The sequence below is a fragment of the Punica granatum genome, chromosome 2, assembly GCF_007655135.1.
Source record: "Punica granatum isolate Tunisia-2019 chromosome 2, ASM765513v2, whole genome shotgun sequence".
NCBI classification, from domain to species: domain Eukaryota; kingdom Viridiplantae; phylum Streptophyta; class Magnoliopsida; order Myrtales; family Lythraceae; genus Punica; species Punica granatum.
In genome coordinates this window covers 36,162,000-36,180,357 of record NC_045128.1, presented here as the reverse complement: position 1 = coordinate 36,180,357, position 18,358 = coordinate 36,162,000, and the positions used below count along the sequence as shown (strand labels likewise).

Here is an 18,358-nt window from a genome sequence, read left to right as displayed (position 1 = left end):
CTTCCGTTAAAGCTTCTATTCCAGGCGTTTTTTACTATGGCCTTACTAGTATGATCACGGGTCCATGCTGCCTCAAAACGAAATGGTTTTGGTTTGCTCAATGACTCCATCCACAGTTTAACTAAAATGGGGTTATGATTTGAACGAATTTGTGGAAGGTGGAGAACCCCTGCTTTAGGAAAGATAGTTCTCCATTCGTCATTTGCAATAGCCCTATCAAGACGTTGTTTAATAGAGGCAAGGCCTAATCTCTTATTTCTCCATGTAAAAGGATTACCCGTAAAACCAAGATCAACGCATCCAGAGTGATAGAGAAAAGTATCCAAATATGATCTAGAGGAAGAAGCAAAATTACGACCACCTTGTTTATCAGAAGCAGCAAAAATTTCATTGAAATCTCCCACAATCAACCAAGGTTTGTCAATACTAATGGCAATATCAGATAATTCGGACCAAAAGATATTTTTTGCATGTCTGTACGGGGGCCCATATATAGCAGTAAGAATCCAAGGGGCAGGAAAAATATGGTGTTCAATAACAGCATGAATATAATAAGGAGAGGATTTTTCGACAATTACCTTTAATTCAGAATTCCAAAGGAGACAAAGGCCCCCCGCTGGGCCGAACTACTTCATTAGTCTTGATAATGCCCTAGAGAATGAGCCTATAAGCAACAATCATCCCTAGCAATACCCCGAGATCGACCCACTTCGAGTGGCCCATATTGACCTCCCATATATCCCTCAGAATTTGATCACCGTTGATCGTCCCCCCTCGACATCCAGGTTAGCTCGGGATCACCAATCCATCGAACTCGTTCTTGAACACGCCCTGGTATGCGTATCTATGGAAGGAGATGTAGTATAGTGGATACCTCCAGAAGGGTCCTAGGAGGTCATCAGGCAATCTGAAGAAGCCTTCGCCCATTATCATCAGTCCTTGAGTTCCTGCTCCCACGATTATACCCATCAAGTAGTTCGGGACGAGGCTTGCCACGATCATCATTAGGCTCTCGACGAGCATCATGCACGCGAACAGCACTAACATGTAGCACACGTAGTGGTCGAGTCCCTTTTGAAGTCCTAGAAGGTAGCACGAGATGACTCCTGGAATGAGCGAAATCAAAAATAGATATGGCGCGGATGCAAATGTGTTGCTCACGACGAATGCACTGGCTCCGTAGTGACCATTCAATCTTTCCCTTCCAAAAACTTGATTTAAATATGTATTCAGAGAATATAAGAATTGACAGTGAGATATACATAAAATTCTAAAAATGCAAAAATTATAGCAATGGTCCTAAAATTTTACTGATTTTTGAAGGTGAGTCATAAAAAGTTTTAACTTTACAAAACCGAGCCCTAAATGTTTTTGCTAAATGCCTTTTGGTTCAATCCATAATTGTCGCTATGGATTTGTATATGTAGACTTTACGCCATTAGTTTTGTTCTAATTGACCATTGATTAACCCATGATAATTTTCAATCAAATTTTCCTTTTTTTTTAAAAAAAAAAAGTAGTTTAATGGAACGACCACTAGCTCTTTGTCGAGCTAGGTGGTTGCCGAGGGTCGAGCCCTGCCAGGGACTCCCCTACTCACGGCAACCACTTAACCCAACAAGGGATAATTTTTTGGGGAAGGAAAATTGAGGTAAGGAGGGGACTGTAGGGCCTTATCGATGGCCACAACCACACCTACCAAAACTATATCGTATAACAAACATTTAAGACTCGTTATCGTTAAATTACTTTTAGAACTCCCTTTAAAAAAAAAAAGAGTAAATTTTATGGACACATGTTGTAATTTTCTCATTTTGAAATTGATGGTTGAAATGAATTGAAGGGGCGTACATTCATGTCCTCCACAAAAGATGGGAATCCACCGATTGACATGAAAGTGAGGAATGAAGCTACGAACATGATTAGTGCTCCTCTCGCCTGCAATTTTATATGTCCAAAAAATTTGATTAACACTACCAGTGTAACTTAAAAGTGAATATTTCTTATTAAGAAATTAACAAAAAAAAAAAAGGATTTTCCTTGTTGGGTCTAAGCAGCATTGTATAAACCCAACATGCATCTACACCTACCTGAATCGAACCATAAGTAGATCCAATGTCATAAAATAGGGAACCGAGACCCGCAGTTAGGGTCATATAAATAGCCAGGCGCAACCAGTAGTAGCCCTTGTCTCGGTACATATTCAAACAAGACCTTCTCGTAAGGATGGAACATTGAGTCAAGAAGTCTGCAAGTCTTCACTCCTCCGGCATTCCCCGATCCTCAGCTTGCTATACACTGCCATGCCGTCCATGTTAATCGGAAGTCCTCAAATAAAATTGGTGCATTTCACTGATCGATATATATGTAATTAGCGGAAGATAGAGTTTCTTATTTCACAAATTCAATCAGATCCACGTGCATAATCACGAACAGGTTCGAATCACGGGCTCCCCGGGCAACATGATTATGAGGATTGCTGTGGGAGTAATGGTATATTCTGGTACGTTGCGTGGTAAATAGTGAAGGATTCAATAACTGAAGGGGCATGGAATTGTACGTCATTTTCGAGTTCTGTCTTAAAATTTAATCACCTGCTTCAAAATTTCCGCTACTTTTCTTTGAACTGCTTGGAGGTGTGCCGATGTTTGATATGACCTTGTTAGGGTGTTGATAGCTTCATCGGCGGATATGTATGATCCCAGACCTTTCTCGATATCCTGACAAAAGAAAAATAGTATGAAATGACAGCTCTAAAGCCAATTCTATTAGGAAAATTCGAGTAATCCACTGCAAAAACTTACCATATCGAAGTCCCTGTTTGTGCGCACCCGAATTTCATCTCGTCGGGGCACGCGTGCGCGCGCCTATGCAACGCGGCTTGGGAGTGTCCACCTTCCCGGGGACGCGCGACGGACGCACGTGAGAAGGAGTCGCCACTTGCCATTTTACGACCCGAAAGTCGAGGGCCGGCAAGTTACCCGGGTCTAGGGGTACGGGGTACACCTAATTGCTAAGGCATATGGTCTGCGAAACCTGAGGTTCCGAATTCGGGGGTTCTGTTACATGCGAGCCTATATCTCGCATGCCCTATCGGTACTCTAGCTTGTCTAGGCTTACCATTTTTTATTTAATTACCGCTTAATTAAGTTCCGCTCATCTTACGCGTTTTGACACCGTAAATTCGAAGAAACACTCCAACCGTCCACTCTCCGACCGGGATTCTTACATGAATAAATGTACAACATAAATCCTTACATTGTCCTCTCAAATAAATAAAATACAAATTACAGCAACTGAATCCCGGTCGAATCGCGTTCGGTTATTATTCCACTCGTGCTCACCGTGTGGTTTGAAAAGACCGGAATTGAAATTAAGATGCGCTCAGTGTTGGGGGGGTAGACCCCGTGATCTACGGTGGGGCGTTGGATCCCCTATGGGTCGCATCCTAAGGGATCGAGCTCGATCCGCATAACAAAACAAGTGCAAGAATGTAACAAAACGGGCATGAATAAGCAAACAACGGGATTTTGTTATTGCCGAATTTACATGAATTAACCGATTATTAACCGGGGTATCTTGGCATACAAATCCTACCCTAAAACAAACAAAGTAGGTACAAGGTGTGAATCGATCAAGGATCGCCTCGGGAAGGTATTTCGCATTTGGCATTATTTTATGAGGACCTGACGTACGTGACGTCTGTTGTCAAGCCTTGTGTTTGTGAGTTATTTTTAGGGTTGTTCTATGTTGTGACACTACGGTTGTTACAGGTTATTACCAAACATTGATTCCGCCTGTACATCCTAAAACCTAGTGCCTATCCCACTATTGCCCATTTTGTCTTAGCCGAGTATGCAATTAATTCGGTATTCGTATTTTGAGCTAATCCACCCGAACTAACTACCCGAGACTATGCTAGAATAACAAAAACTCATCGGTCGGATAGGGCGGGCTATGCAGATGAACCTGCGCCTAGATAGGTAGCCCATCCCTACCCTGATACCGCATGTTTCTCTTATTCTAACCCTAGGGGGGTGTCGCTAGGTTGCAAATAGACGATTTTGCCCTTAAGATAAAAATTGTTTTCGGGAAAGAGAGATTACGCGGTGCGGGCCACCTCGGCCTGTGACCGGCGCTAACCGATCCCCTGGACCTTCCAAGGTTGTCAAGAATCCTAAAAGAGCCAAAAGATCGGTTAATCTATCCGGAAGTGATCTAAGAAGAACTTCCACGTCCAGACCTGAGTTTCCTGAAATCAGGTGAGGCCTCGAGTCAAGACGCGCAAGTCCTTCCTAGACATCCATGTCACATCGAACTACGTGTCTCGAGTTTTATAAAATTTGCAAGTTTTGAGAAGGGCACCAACGCATGTTTGCAACCTATCGACGCGTGTTACCGGTTTATTACCAATTCGTACAAAATTATTAGGGCCAAGTGAATTAATTAATCGTGTGAACGTCCAATTACCCCGTTAGTGAAATTATTGATTAAATTAATTAATGTTTTGCCAAATGCTCTAAATATTCGGGTTTCGGACCGTCGAGCCGATCATTGATGGACCGTCCGATGCGAATCCTAATTCCCGATCGCCTTAGGATTTAAAAATTAATTTTAGGTCGAGTTTGCATGATTAACCCGATTCACGTGAGGTTTCTTTAAACGTTAAAGCATTTTAAGTACAGATCAAGAGCATATCACCACATCAAGCACGGCGAACATACAAATTTACATAACCGGTGCCGCCATGATCATGATAAACACATACAAACATACACGCAAACACGATATCAACGAAATCGATAAAACGGCACCGATTCATGGAAAGCGAAAAATCATGCAAAGCACACACGTTGTCATGCCGTATACATATAATTACAAGAATGAAATATTTAAACATGGCACACACGCTGTCGGTCGGTGATCCAAGTAGGAAAGGGCTGGATGTCTTTGGAAAATGTTCAGGATTGATTTGAAAATTCCGAAAAGTTAAAGGACTGGTCTGAAAATTCCGAAAAGCTCAGGGACTGATGTGAAAATTAGAAAAGTTCAGGGACTAATGTGAAAATTCCGAAAAATTCAGGGACTGATTTGAAAATTGCAAAAAGTTTAGGGACTGATTTAAAAATTCCGAAAGGTTCAGGACTGATCTGGAGATTCCGAAAAGTTCAGGGACTGATTTAAAATTTTCGAAAAGTTCAGGGACTGATTTGAAGATATTAAAATGACCGGGACTTGAACCGAAATAATTCAAAATTCAGGGCTGATCTGAAAAAAGGCGAAAATGACCCCGGGACTAAATTGAAACAACTTGAAAAGTTCCTTGGAGTGCTTGAAAAATTCGAAAAATTCCAGGACTGAATGGGAAATGGTACAAATGACTGGGACTTGGCTGAAAGGAATTTTAAAATTTGGGACAGATCTAGAAAAATAAAAATGCGTCCTCTGGATTGAAATGAGACAAAATGAAAAGTTCGTAAAATCGAGTTCGCAACAAATCCGATCACCCACACGACCCAATAACGCTCATTTCACATCATATTCGTCCAAGCAAGCATTAATATTCAGAATCGGAGCCCTAAACATGCCACTAAGTCGGAGATTTACCTAGTTCCGGAAGTTGAGGGGTGATTCTGTAAATAAAAAAAATAAAAAAAAAAATAAGAATTCGCCGGGGAGTTGGGCTGCTGAGGGAGAATTGGGCCGGACTGGGCCCTTGAGATTTGGACTGGGCCGATTGGGTTGTTGGGTGCTGGACTGGGCCGTCGGTGGGTCGGGCCGTGCCGAACGGGATTGTTGCTGGGCCGGGCTGGACGGCTACCGCTGGGTCGGACCGAATGGCTGGGCTGCTGGGCGGTTGGGTGGCTACCTGTGCTGGCCCGGAGAGGAGGAGCCGACGGTTAGCAAAATAATGAAACGAAGGAGAAGAAGGGAGGCGGTTCGGGGCGGCTCGGGTGGCAGCTCGGGTGAGCTGAGGGCCGAACGGGGAGCTGAGGGAGCCGAGGTGAGGGAAAGCCGGAGAATGTGCGGAGGGAGGCGTGAGAACCGGGATCCGAATTGCGGGGGTTCGAGATCGGGAGCTGCGAGCGTCCGGACCGAACGGGCTCCGGGTTTCCGCGAAAAATCGAGCTGCGGGCCGTGAGCTATGGGAGACCGCGTGTGAGTTGAGGGATTTTTTTCGTGAACTCCCGGCCGAACTGTGAGCTGCCGAGAGAGCGAGAGAGCCTGGCTGAGGGGTTCGTGTCCGGGAGCTGAGGGCGGATCGTCCGAACGAGCTGAGGGAGAGAATCGGTGAGCTGAGAGTTTCCGGGTGTTGTTCGTCTGTGAGCTCTCCCCAAATTTTTTTGTGAGCTTCGGTTTTTTCCCGAAAAAACCGAGAGAGAGAGAGAGAGAGAGAGCGAGAGAGAGTTGGCGTTCGCGTGTCGGAATTCGTTGGCGTGTGCAGAGAAGTCGCGTGCGCAGAGGAGTTGGCAGGCTTGGGTTCAATCGGCACAGAGGTCACGGGTCGGGAGACGTCCCTGCAAGGAAGAAGAAGAAGAAGAAAAGAAAAGAAAATGAAAATGAAGAAAAGAGGAAGAAGAAGAACAGGAAATGAAATGATGAAGGAGAAGCAGCGGTCAGAAGTCACTGACTTCTGACCGTGACCATCTTTTTTTTTTTTTTTTTTCGAAATTGACGCGTGTACAAATTGAAGATTCCGTCTTCTCGATCGAACGTCGGAAAAATAATTCGAGACCGCCATCACGTTCAGAAAAATTCAATGATCGATATCATGCGATGAAATTATTTTCAATCTCGAATTTTGTCTCGAATTTTGAAAATTGAAGTCAACGTACGCGAAATTCGAAAACGTCCCAAATAGCATTATTTTTGAAAAAATCATAAAATTGGGGTTAAAATAAGAAAATTTGCTATTTGCAAAAGGTGGTGAATACTCGAGTAATTAATCGAAAATACTTCCCTCACGGGTGGCAAAATGACGAATTTGCCCCTCTGGAGCCGGTGGACCAAAATTGGGTGCTGACAGCTTGCCCCTCTTTGGTTGCGTGCTCGGATAGAGGGTGCAGCCAAAGACTATGAGAAGCACCCCGTTCGGTCCCGGCGACTGTCTTGACTCCCTCCTAGTAGCCACTTGTTCTCTTGTTTTGGATGTGCGTGAAGGAATTATGCAAGTGCATGGACCCTGCAGAATAGTAATGATGGGACTCGGCCCTGTAGAAAAGTGAAGACGGGACTCGGCCCTGCATAAAAATGTCGATGGAGCTCGACCCTGCATAAAAGTAATGATGAGACTCGGAGTCCGAAACGCAGTAAAAATGGACATGAAGTCCTGGACGCGAAGTCCGGACAGCAGTAAAGATGGACACGAAGTCCTGGACGCGAAGTCCGGAAAGCAGTAAAGGTGGACACGAAGTCCTGGATGCGAAGTCCGAAAAACAGTAAAGGTGGACACGGAGTCCGAAAAGCAGTAAAGGTGGACACGGAGTCCGAAAAGCAGTAAAGATGGACACGAAGTCCTGGACGCGAAGTCCGGAAAGCAGTAAAGATGGACACGAAGTCTTGGACGGGAGTCCGAAAAGCTGTAAAGATGGACGCGGAGTCCTGGACACGGAGTCCGAAAAGCTGTAAAGATGGACGCGGAGTCCTGGACACGGAGTCCGAAAAGCGGTAAAGATGGACGCGGAGTCCTGGACACGGAGTCCGAAAAGCTGTAAAGATGGACGCGGAGTCCTGGACACGTAGTCCGAAAAGCTGTAAAGATGGACGCGGAGTCCTGGACACGGAGTCCGAAAAGCTGTAAAGATGGACGCGGGGTCCGAAAAGCAGTAAAGATGGACACGGAGTCCTGGACGCGGAGTCCGAAAAGCAGTAAAGATGGACGCGTAGTCCGAAAAGCAGTAAAGATGGACACGGAGTCCTGGACGCGGAGTCCGAAAAGCAGTAAAGATGGACGTGGAGTCCGAAAAGCAGTAAAGATGGACACAGAGTCCTGGACGCGGAGTCCGAAAAGCAATAAAGATGGACACGGAGTCCTGGACGCGGAGTCCGAAAAGTAGTAAAGATGGACACGGAGTCCTAGACGCGGAATCCGAAAAGCAGTAAAGATGGACACGGAGTCCTGGACGCGGAGTCCGAAAAGCAGTAAAGATGGACGCGGAGTCCGAAAAGCAATAAAGATGGACACGGAGTCCGAAAAAGCAGTAAAGATGGACACGGAGTCCTGGACGCGGAGTCCGAAAAGCAGTAAAGATGGACACGGAGTCCTGGACGCGGAGTCCGGAAGGCAATAAAGATGGACACGGAGTCCTGGACGCGGAGTCCGAAAAGCAGTAAAGATGGACACGGAGTCCTGGACACGAAGTCCGGAAAGCAGTAAAGATGGGCATGATGCGAAAATGCAGGGAATGCAAAAGCAACGACTAGTGTCAAGGAATGGCGCGGGACGCCGAAAAGGGGCGCTTGGCATTGGGTCATGGCTTTGTTGGGATGGTGCAGTGGTAGGGGTGGCTTGCAGTTTGTCACGTGATTGGACGCGTGCTGGGTGACTTGTGTCACGTTCTTGGCAGGAATGGTCTGATCACTGTATTCATCGGGGATGCTGTTGCTTGTGAATGTTGCCATAGTGAAGCAGGGCTGTGGGTTGGACTAACTCTCGGGACCAAGACGCATCTTGTCTCGGTGGAGAGTAAGGATTGCACGTGGCACTCCCGCAGAGATGAGCACCACTTTCTATTAGTAGTGTGAACGGTGGTGTACGCTGAATGTGCAGGGCTAATGCTACCCCAAATGTGCTGATCTGCCGGAGGCCGGCCTCGCCACTAGGGCGGTTGCTCGTTGCTCTGCCGGGTGCCGGCTCTGTCGCAGGGGCGATTGTAATTTGCTGGGGATGCCCCGGTCTTGCGATGAAGGGCTCAAGTTCTAGACGAAGTGCCCACGTACCTCGAGGGATGGGGAATCAGAGTCCGTCGTGGTTTCCGCATTTGTTTTACCTGTAATCCTGTCATCATTAGTAAGTCATGGGATTACTAGCGATTTGTAAACACAGGTAAAAAGATGTGCTCGTGACGCATGTTCTTTAGTTTCGGGTCGCCTGGGCGACCCGTAGAGAATTTTTGCTTTGGCGATGCGAATGAGATCCCATTTTCGAAGGCATCAATGCGAGGCCTCCAAGGCTCCTGTTGGCCATGCACGAGCATATCGAGACATTCTCAATGATGCCCTAGCGGCTCTGTCTATTATTCGACGCGCCCGTCGGCTTAGGACCCTTCTCGTCAGGGTACCGTAGGGCGGCTGCGTTTGTGACCCGCCTGGGGATTTATGTGCAAATTTGGTTAGACCTCAATCTATTCATTTCCAAAGTGTTTATGACTTGACTCCCGGAGATGAGTGTCTAGGATTTTGGCTTCGTGGTAGCCGGTTGTAGGGTGGCTATGACCCGTTTGGAGTTATGCAATGACAAAGAGAAAAGAGAAAGCTTAGGAAGCACGCTGTCCCGAGCCAAAAGGATACATGGGTTCACGCCCTGCAGCGACATGTACCCCCTTTCTCTTCCGTCCTTCGGTTGGTGTTGGCTGTCTTGAACTGCTTGGATTGCGTGCTTGGTCGCCCGCTGTGCTTGAGAAAGAATCCGCCTTTGACACTTGAGTCGTGTAGGAGAGCCGATCGGGGATCATGTTGGAGTAGATAACCTGGTCATTTTCCTTGGGGATCCCTGGTCTGCGCAGTTTGCGAGAGCCTAGGGTGACTGTTTTGTTTATCTCTCATTTTACTCTCCTTTTGTTACGGTTACCCACCTCGGGGCCGTACCTCTCAACCTAAAGGGGATTCGCTCTCCTTTTGCCACGACTGCCCGCCTCGGGATTTTCAGCCGCGCCTCTCTTTGCCCTAGCTTTTGCCTAGGTCGCCCCGAAGGGTTTTCGACCTAGTGGGCTTGATTATTTTGTTTCTCGAGTTTGCAAGGACGAAAGGTTTGAAAGATTCGACCTCCGAGTGCATTGTGTTATGTCTTCGTCGAGGAGTTACGTCTGCTGCTCCCCTTTTTGTCGGAGTTTGTTGATTTCTTCTTCGAATTGGCAGTGCCGCAGTTTTATATCTCGGCGGTGCTTTGTTTTGTTCATTGGCGGGTTTTTTCCGCGTCTTTTCTCTCTATCTTCATTGGCGGGTTTTTCCCGCTTCTTTTCGCTCTGTTTTTCTTGCAGTTGGGGTTTGTTTTGTGCCCCGTGTATTTGTTGGAAACTCCTCGACTTTACATTGCGTGGTCGCTTTGGTGTGCCTTGCCCTATTTCGTGATGTCTGGCCTTTCATAGAGGTTTGGCTCCTGGATATTCGAAAGCCGAACTTCGTGCTGCTCGTCCTTGCAAACTTTACAAATGATTTCCCCTGTCCTCTAAAAGGAAAACAAGATTTGCCCTGGGGTACAGGTGACCAAGGTTGCCCCGGCATGAGTGTTGACCGCGGATGCCCTGGTCTTCGTGGTCTGCGTCGAACGCCGCTCCTGACCGAGTTTTGTCGTTCCTGTGGAGGGTACCCCTAGGAGGATAAGTGCTCTTGAAGTCGGCGTACGTGCTTTGCTTCGAGGGCCATGCTTGCTATCGACTGAGATGGTTGGGTTGATAGCATGTGGCTCACCCAGTCGTTTTTGTCTTCGACCTTGTTAAAAAGGGGGTACTTCCTCATCAAGCCTCTTTCCTGTCGGAGTATAAGGAGAGAGACCCGATAGGAGTTCTCGCGGAGGTGTGAACCCGTGTATCGCTCTTCGCTTGTAGCCGTCGTGCCCCTGTAAATGATGACAAAGAAGATGATGTATTAGGTGATTATACGGTGAAATATGTGGTAAGAAATGTAAGGTGGACCCATGAGAAATTCCCTCATCCAGCGCACGACCCATGGGGTGCCGCGCGTGGGGGACACTCAATTTCGGGAGTCTGGTCATCGCCACGCTGGAGCAGTTAGACTGTGACTGGGAATCGCATAGTTGTACTTTCCCTGATTGCGGATTGGTCTGCGCAGCCGTCCTAGGGAAAACTCGAGGAGCCGAGTCCCATTGGGACATGCGAGTCGAACAGGTCCGACAGAACTAATAGGGCGTCTTCGAGATTCTTCAAGTGCCCCTTGAATGGTTCGTTCATGCCGAGAGCTTGTTTGGAAATGCGAATAAATGTAAAAGAGCTTGAAGGAGAATGTGTGTTACCCCAGTAGCAAGTCGATGGCCATAGCGGAGGGTGGGTTGGGCCCAATCTTCGATCGGCAATGTGAATGGGTTAGAAGCCCCGTGGCGGGTGGGCTGGGACATGCTATGTTCGTTGGAGCTGTCGCCTGTGGTCTTTCGTGGAGGGATGGTCGTTCTTCAGTGTTTGGAGTTCACGGAAGTAGCAGAGAAGTGCTTCCTGTCTCGATTGTGGTCGTTCGGGATTCAGATTGCCTTCTTGTCGGTTATTTCCTGCAATGGGAAAGGGGAACGAGGAAGGAGCAAACTATGTTCGCAATTTTATCGCAAGAGTACAGGGGATCGAACTAGCCTGATAGGCGTCGTGCGAGCGTGCTGGGGTGTGTGCATGGGTAAGGTGGAGGCATGCTCGCACGACGCGAAAGGACGCACTCGATTGTGTTGGTAGATGTGCTTAGTTACGCGAAGAGACGTGTTTGCAATCACGCGATGACGCTTAGTTGCGCGGGGTTAGTGAGAAGCTAGCTTTGCCAAGGAAGGTGGATCGGTCCTCGGGCCACGGCTTGCCTTGCCGTGAAAGTCGTGATTGGTCTACCTGCGAAGAAGGACTTCACTCACTTGCATGGTGAGATGTTAGTTGTTATGCAAAACGGTAAATAAGTAGGGTGCGTGCGATGCGTGAATTTTCCAAAACTAATGCCATCATTCACATTGTCTCAAAAGGTTCAAAGTACAATGTAAATTTTGTAAAATAAAGCCCTAAGTCGATCTTCCACCACATTCGAAGTTCGAGCGAGCGCGGCATTGAATTTGTGTAGTGGGTCTCAGCGAGCTCCCTCTAAGGTCGTGGTTGGTCGACCAGTTCCTCATCTTTCTCAGCAGCTTATCGGCGAAGGTAATCGATCATGTGGTTGGTGAGGTCGACTATGGTGGTTGTGCCTGAAGTGGGGGATGTCCTGGCAAGTGTGCCGGTCTTGGTTTGCGGAGATTCAGTGGGACCCTCGTGTGTTGACGGACTTTGTCGAGGCACGAACAAGAGGCCGAGCAAGGCGTCTCTTACTAAGACGAAAGGAAGACCGACTTAGGATTCGTCCATATGAATGACACCCTAATTTTGTAAAACGAATGATGCATGTGTGCGAAGAAAGTAAATGCCCACGGCTTAGTACAATTACAAGGTACATCACTCTTGAAATAGAAAAGACTCAAGTGGCACGCAGGCCGACATGGTGGAATGTTTGTCGGAGCTGGGTTGGAGTATGGCATGGAGCTCCTGCAGAATGCATGGTTTTAGTACTACGGGGACCGTGCTACGTAGGGATGGGGGCTCCCGACTCAAGGGTGTCAATTCCTTGAAACCGAGCGAGATTCTTTTCAAGGCCTAAGCGGCAGTCGAACTGCGCGCCGTACCCCTACTTCGAACCCCTATCTAACCTATGCTCCTATTACCGGTCGTGGGACGCGACCCATAGGTACCTAGAAGCTAGTATGATATGCAATGCGTGTGCGGAAAATAAAAGTGCATCAAGTAGATAAGCGAAAAATTGCGGAAAGCGGTAAATAAACAAGCAAACAAAGCAAGCAGGAACGAGCCCGAACCCTCTAAGCATCCCCAGGGGAGTCGCCAAGCTGTGCGCACCCGAATTTCATCTCGTCGGGGCACGCGTGCGCGCGCCTATGCAACGCGGCTTGGGAGTGTCCACCTTCCCGGGGACGCGCGACGAACGCACGTGAGAAGGAGTCGCCACTTGCCATTTTACGACCCGAAGGTCGAGGGTCGGCAAGTTACCCGGGTCTAGGGGTACGGGGTACACCTAATTGCTAAGGCATATGGTCTGCGAAACCTGAGGTTCCGAATTCGGGGGTTCTGTTACATGCGAGCCTATATCTCGCATGCCCTATCGGTACTCTAGCTTGTCTAGGCTTGCCATTTTTTATTTAATTACCGCTTAATTAAGTTCCGCTCATCTTACGCGTTTTGACACCGTAAATTCGAAGAAACACTCCAACCGTCCACTCTCCGACCGGGATTCTTACATGAATAAATGTACAACATAAATCCTTACATTGTCCTCTCAAATAAATAAAATACAAATTACAGCAACTGAATCCCGGTCGAATCGCGTTCGGTTATTATTCCACTCGTGCTCACCGTGTGGTTTGAAAAGACCGGAATTGAAATTAAGATGCGCTCAGTGTTAGGGGGGGTAGACCCCGTGATCTACGGTGGGGCGTTGGATCCCCTATGGGTCGCATCCTAAGGGATCGAGCTCGATCCGCATAACAAAACAAGTGCAAGAATGTAACAAAACGGGCATGAATAAGCAAACAACGGGATTTTGTTATTGCCGAATTTACATGAATTAACCGATTATTAACCGGGGTATCTTGGCATACAAATCCTACCCTAAAACAAACAAAGTAGGTACAAGGTGTGAATCGATCAAGGATCGCCTCGGGAAGGTATTTCGCATTTGGCATTATTTTATGAGGACCTGACGTACGTGACGTCTGTTGTCAAGCCTTGTGTTTGTGGGTTATTTTTAGGGTTGTTCTATGTTGTGACACTACGGTTGTTACAGGTTATTACCAAACATTGATTCCGCCTGTACATCCTAAAACCTAGTGCCTATCCCACTATTGCCCATTTTGTCTTAGCCGAGTATGCAATTAATTCGGTATTCGTATTTTGAGCTAATCCACCCGAACTAACTACCCGAGACTATGCTAGAATAACAAAAACTCATCGGTCGGATAGGGCGGGCTATGCAGATGAACCTGCGCCTAGATAGGTAGCCCATCCCTACCCTGATACCGCATGTTTCTCTTATTCTAACCCTAGGGGGGTGTCGCTAGGTTGCAAATAGACGATTTTGCCCTTAAGATAAAAATTGTTTTCGGGAAAGAGAGATTACGCGGTGCGGGCCACCTCGGCCTGTGACCGGCGCTAACCGATCCCCTGGACCTTCCAGGGTTGTCAAGAACCCTAAAAGAGCCAAAAGATCGGTTAATCTATCCGGAAGTGATCTAAGAAGAACTTCCACGTCCAGACCTGAGTTTCCTGAAATCAGGTGAGGCCTCGAGTCAAGACGCGCAAGTCCTTCCTAGACATCCATGTCACATCGAACTACGTGTCTCGAGTTTTATAAATTTTGCAAGTTTTGAGAAGGGCACCAACGCATGTTTGCAACCTATCGACGCGTGTTACCGGTTTATTACCAATTCGTACAAAATTATTAGGGCCAAGTGAATTAATTAATCGTGTGAACGTCCAATTACCCCGTTAGTGAAATTATTGATTAAATTAATTAATGTTTTGCCAAATGCTCTAAATATTCGGGTTTCGGACCGTCGAGCCGATCATTGATGAACCGTCCGATGCGAATCCTAATTCCCGATCGCCTTAGGATTTAAAAATTAATTTTAGGTCGAGTTTGCATGATTAACCCGATTCACGTGAGGTTTCTTTAAACGATAAAGCATTTTAAGCACAGATCAAGAGCATATCACCACATCAAGCACGGCGAACATACAAATTTACATAACCGGTGCCGCCATGATCATGATAAACACATACAAACATACACGCAAACACGATATTAACGAAATCGATAAAACGGCACCGATTCATGGAAAGCGAAAAATCATGCAAAGCGCACACGTTGTCATGCCGTATACATATAATTACAAGAATGAAATATTTAAACATGGCACACACGCTGTCGGTCGGTGATCCAAGTAGGAAAGGGCTGGATGTCTTTGGAAAATGTTCAGGACTGATTTGAAAATTCCGAAAAGTTAAAGGACTGGTCTGCAAATTCCGAAAAGCTCAGGGACTGAAGTGAAAATTCGAAAAGTTCAGGGACTAATGTGAAAATTCCGAAAAATTCAGGGACTGATTTGAAAATTGCAAAACGTTTAGGGACTGATTTAAAAATTCCGAAAGGTTCAGGACTGATCTGGAGATTCCGAAAAGTTCAGGGACTGATTTAAAATTTTCGAAAAGTTCAGGGACTGATTTGAAGATATTAAAATGACCGGGACTTGAACCGAAATAATTCAAAATTCAGGGCTGATCTGAAAAAAGGCGAAAATGACCCCGGGACTAAATTGAAACAACTTGAAAAGTTCCTTGGAGTGCTTGAAAAATTCGAAAAATTCCAGGACTGAATGGGAAATGGTACAAATGACTGGGACTTGGCTGAAAGGAATTTTAAAATTTGGGACAGATCTAGAAAAATAAAAATGCGTCCTCTGGACTGAAATGAGACAAAATGAAAAGTTCGTAAAATCGAGTTCGCAACAAATCCGATCACCCACACGACCCAATAACGCTCATTTCACATCATATTCGTCCAAGCAAGCATTAATATTCAGAATCGGAGCCCTAAACATGCCACTAAGTCGGAGATTTACCTAGTTCGGGAAGTTGAGGGGTGATTCTGTAAATAAAAAAAATAAAAAAAAATTAAGAATTCGCCGGGGAGTTGGGCTGCTGAGGGAGAATTGGGCCGGACTGGGCCCTTGAGATTTGGACTGGGCCGATTGGGTTGTTGGGTGCTGGACTGGGCCGTCGGTGGGTCGGGCCGTGCCGAACGGGATTGTTGCTGGGCCGGGCTGGACGGCTACCGCTGGGTCGGACCGAATGGCTGGGCTGCTGGGCGGTTGGGTGGCTACCTGTGCTGGCCCGGAGAGGAGGAGCCGACGGTTAGCAAAAATAATGAAACGAAGGAGAAGAAGGGAGGCGGTTCGGGGCGGCTCGGGTGGCAGCTCGGGTGAGTTGAGGGCCGAACGGGTAGCTGAGGGAGCCGAGGTGAGGGAAAGCCGGAGAATGTGCGGAGGGAGGCGTGAGAACCGGGATCCGAATTGCGGGGGTTCGAGATCGGGAGCTGCGAGCGTCCGGACCGAACGGGCTCCGGGTTTCCGCGAAAAATCGAGCTGCGGGCCTTGAGCTATGGGAGACCGCGTGTGAGTTGAGGGATTTTTTTCGTGAACTCCCGGCCGAACTGTGAGCTGCCGAGAGAGCGAGAGAGCCTGGCTGAGGGGTCCGTGTCCGGGAGCTAAGGGCGGATTGTCCGAACGAGCTGAGGGAGAGAATCGGTGAGCTGAGAGTTTCCGGGTGTTGTTCGTCTGTGAGCTCTCCCCAAATTTTTTTGTGAGCTTCGGTTTTTTCCCGAAAAAACCGAGAGAGAGAGAGAGAGAGAGCGAGAGAGAGTTGGCGTTCGCGTGTCGGAAATCGTTGGCGTGTGCAGAGAAGTCGCGTGCGCAGAGGAGTTGGCAGGCTTGGGTTCAATCGGCACAGAGGTCACGGGTCGGGAGACGTCCCTGCAAGGAAGAAGAAGAAGAAGAAAAGAAAAGAAAATGAAAATGAAGAAAAGAGGAAGAAGAAGAACAGGAAAAGAAATGATGAAGGAGAAGCAGCGGTCAGAAGTCACTGACTTCTGACCGTGACCATCTTTTTTTTTTTTTTTTTCGAAATTGACGCGTGTACAAATTGAAGATTCCATCTTCTCGATCGAACGTCGGAAAAATAATTCGAGACCGCCATCACGTTCAGAAAAATTCAATGATCGACATCATGCGATGAAATTATTTTCAATCTCGAATTTTGTCCCGAATTTTGAAAATTGACGTCAACGTACGCGAAATTCGAAAACGTCCCAAATAGCATTATTTTTGAAAAAATCATAAAATTGGGGTTAAAATAAGAAAATTTGCTATTTGCAAAAGGTGGTGAATACTCGAGTAATTAATCGAAAATACTTCCCTCACGGGTGGCAAAATGACGAATTTGCCCCTCTGGAGCCGGTGGACCAAAATTGGGTGCTGACACTGTTAATGGTTTAGCGTTCCTGTTAGATATTACACTGGTTACATAAGTAACATTATCAAATAACAATCTGCGACGTACAAAATTATTATTTGTATTAGATTGAATGCATGCAATCAACTTGCCAAAGCATCCAGAAGAGTTGATTTGCCGCATCCTGATGGACCCATTATGGCCAAGAGCTCACCCGGTCGGGCATAACCTGTTAATCCTTGAAGTATGGGTTTGGACCCCTTTCTTCCATTCGATACAGTCACCCCCAGGTCCTCCCAAGTTATGTACACCCCACCACTCTCGTTCTCTACATCACCCGAGCCCCTACTAATTATTCCACTCGTGTCTAGCTCTCGGGAGCTCTCGATTTCTAACCGCATACTTCGGACTCGACTGCTGAGGTTAAATCTCGACGAGCTCAGGTTCATAAGACTGAGAAGAGAAGCCATGAGATATAACTAGCTAGCTTGGGGAAGTGAATCTAGGTTGTATTTTAAATGGACTATCACTTATTTATATGCGAAATTAACATCAGTGGACATGAAAGACCCAATGTACCCGCACCACGCATGCCAATAACCCGTGAGAAACGTGACGATCGACATTCTCCAAATAGACAAAATTCACAATTTGATCCCTAAAAGATACACCTCGCTACAAATCGGTCCCTAAAGGGACGAGTTTGAGGGTCTAGAATTTCAGATCCAACACGATGGCGCAGGGCAACACATGGTAGGCGGTGAGCAGATTCTACGAGATTATTTCCAGATGGAGAGATATTCGAAGTGGGTAGATCTGTGGGTACTGCTGGGAATGCTTGTTTTTTAAAGGCTCTTGTTCTTTGCAATTATCAAGTTGAACGAAATTGTAAAGCCCAAAATGGCTGCTCTTATGGCAGTGACACCAAAGCAAGCTATTCAAGTTATGGAGAGTCCTGCAGCCTAATTTTATTCCAGTAAGCTGAATGATAAGTTAATATCCATAACAGGACTTGATTGTAATTCTATTTTTTAGTTGCATTAAGATCTTTTATATAGTTCGATGGCATTGCTTACTGTAACTTCATCTCACGTCAGATATAACTAATAATTACTTTTTTGTCAATTCTACATCAATATACACTTATCGACAAACTTCAAGTAAGGCTTATATCAACATGATTCTGGAGCGTGATTTGACACAAAATCATATATTGGCTCAACGGATTTTTCCTGGGACACCTACATTCTCAAGCCGGGGCCTGATCATGCGTGCTTACTCTACCATGTATATACGTTGTATACCATAGGAAGGATTGATGTGATATGAGAAATTGAATTCGCGGTAGTAGGAAAAGGCATAAATTCCTTCCATTATATTTTCAGTCA

At 46.6% G+C, this 18,358-nt stretch overlaps 1 protein-coding gene across 1 annotated transcript; it reads right to left on the bottom strand.

Moving 5' to 3' along the window:
- Positions 1–786: 786 nt before the first annotated feature.
- On the bottom strand, positions 787–17,371 carry LOC116193932 (ABC transporter G family member 11-like). Its single transcript, XM_031522673.1, has 6 exons — positions 17,123–17,371; positions 2,659–2,720; positions 2,091–2,214; positions 1,852–1,938; positions 1,700–1,704; positions 787–1,201 (listed from the first exon to the last, which is right to left on the bottom strand). The coding sequence occupies exons 1-6, from the start codon at positions 17,369–17,371 to the stop codon at positions 787–789; spliced, it is 942 nt and encodes a 313-aa protein (XP_031378533.1).
- Positions 17,372–18,358: the final 987 nt, after the last annotated feature.

Bases quoted from the DNA above. Each gene is read 5' to 3' on its own strand.
- LOC116193932 (XM_031522673.1), bottom strand. From the start codon at position 17,371: ATGCGGTTAGAAATCGAGAGCTCCCGAGAGCTAGACACGAGTGGAATA. The intron at 2,721-17,122 runs GCAAGTTGATTG...TTCTTTTGTCAG, and splicing joins CAACTCTTCTGGATGCTTTG to GATATCGAGAAAGGTCTGGG. The intron at 1,939-2,090 runs GTAGGTGTAGAT...ATAAAATTGCAG, and splicing joins CTACTTATGGTTCGATTCAG to GCGAGAGGAGCACTAATCAT.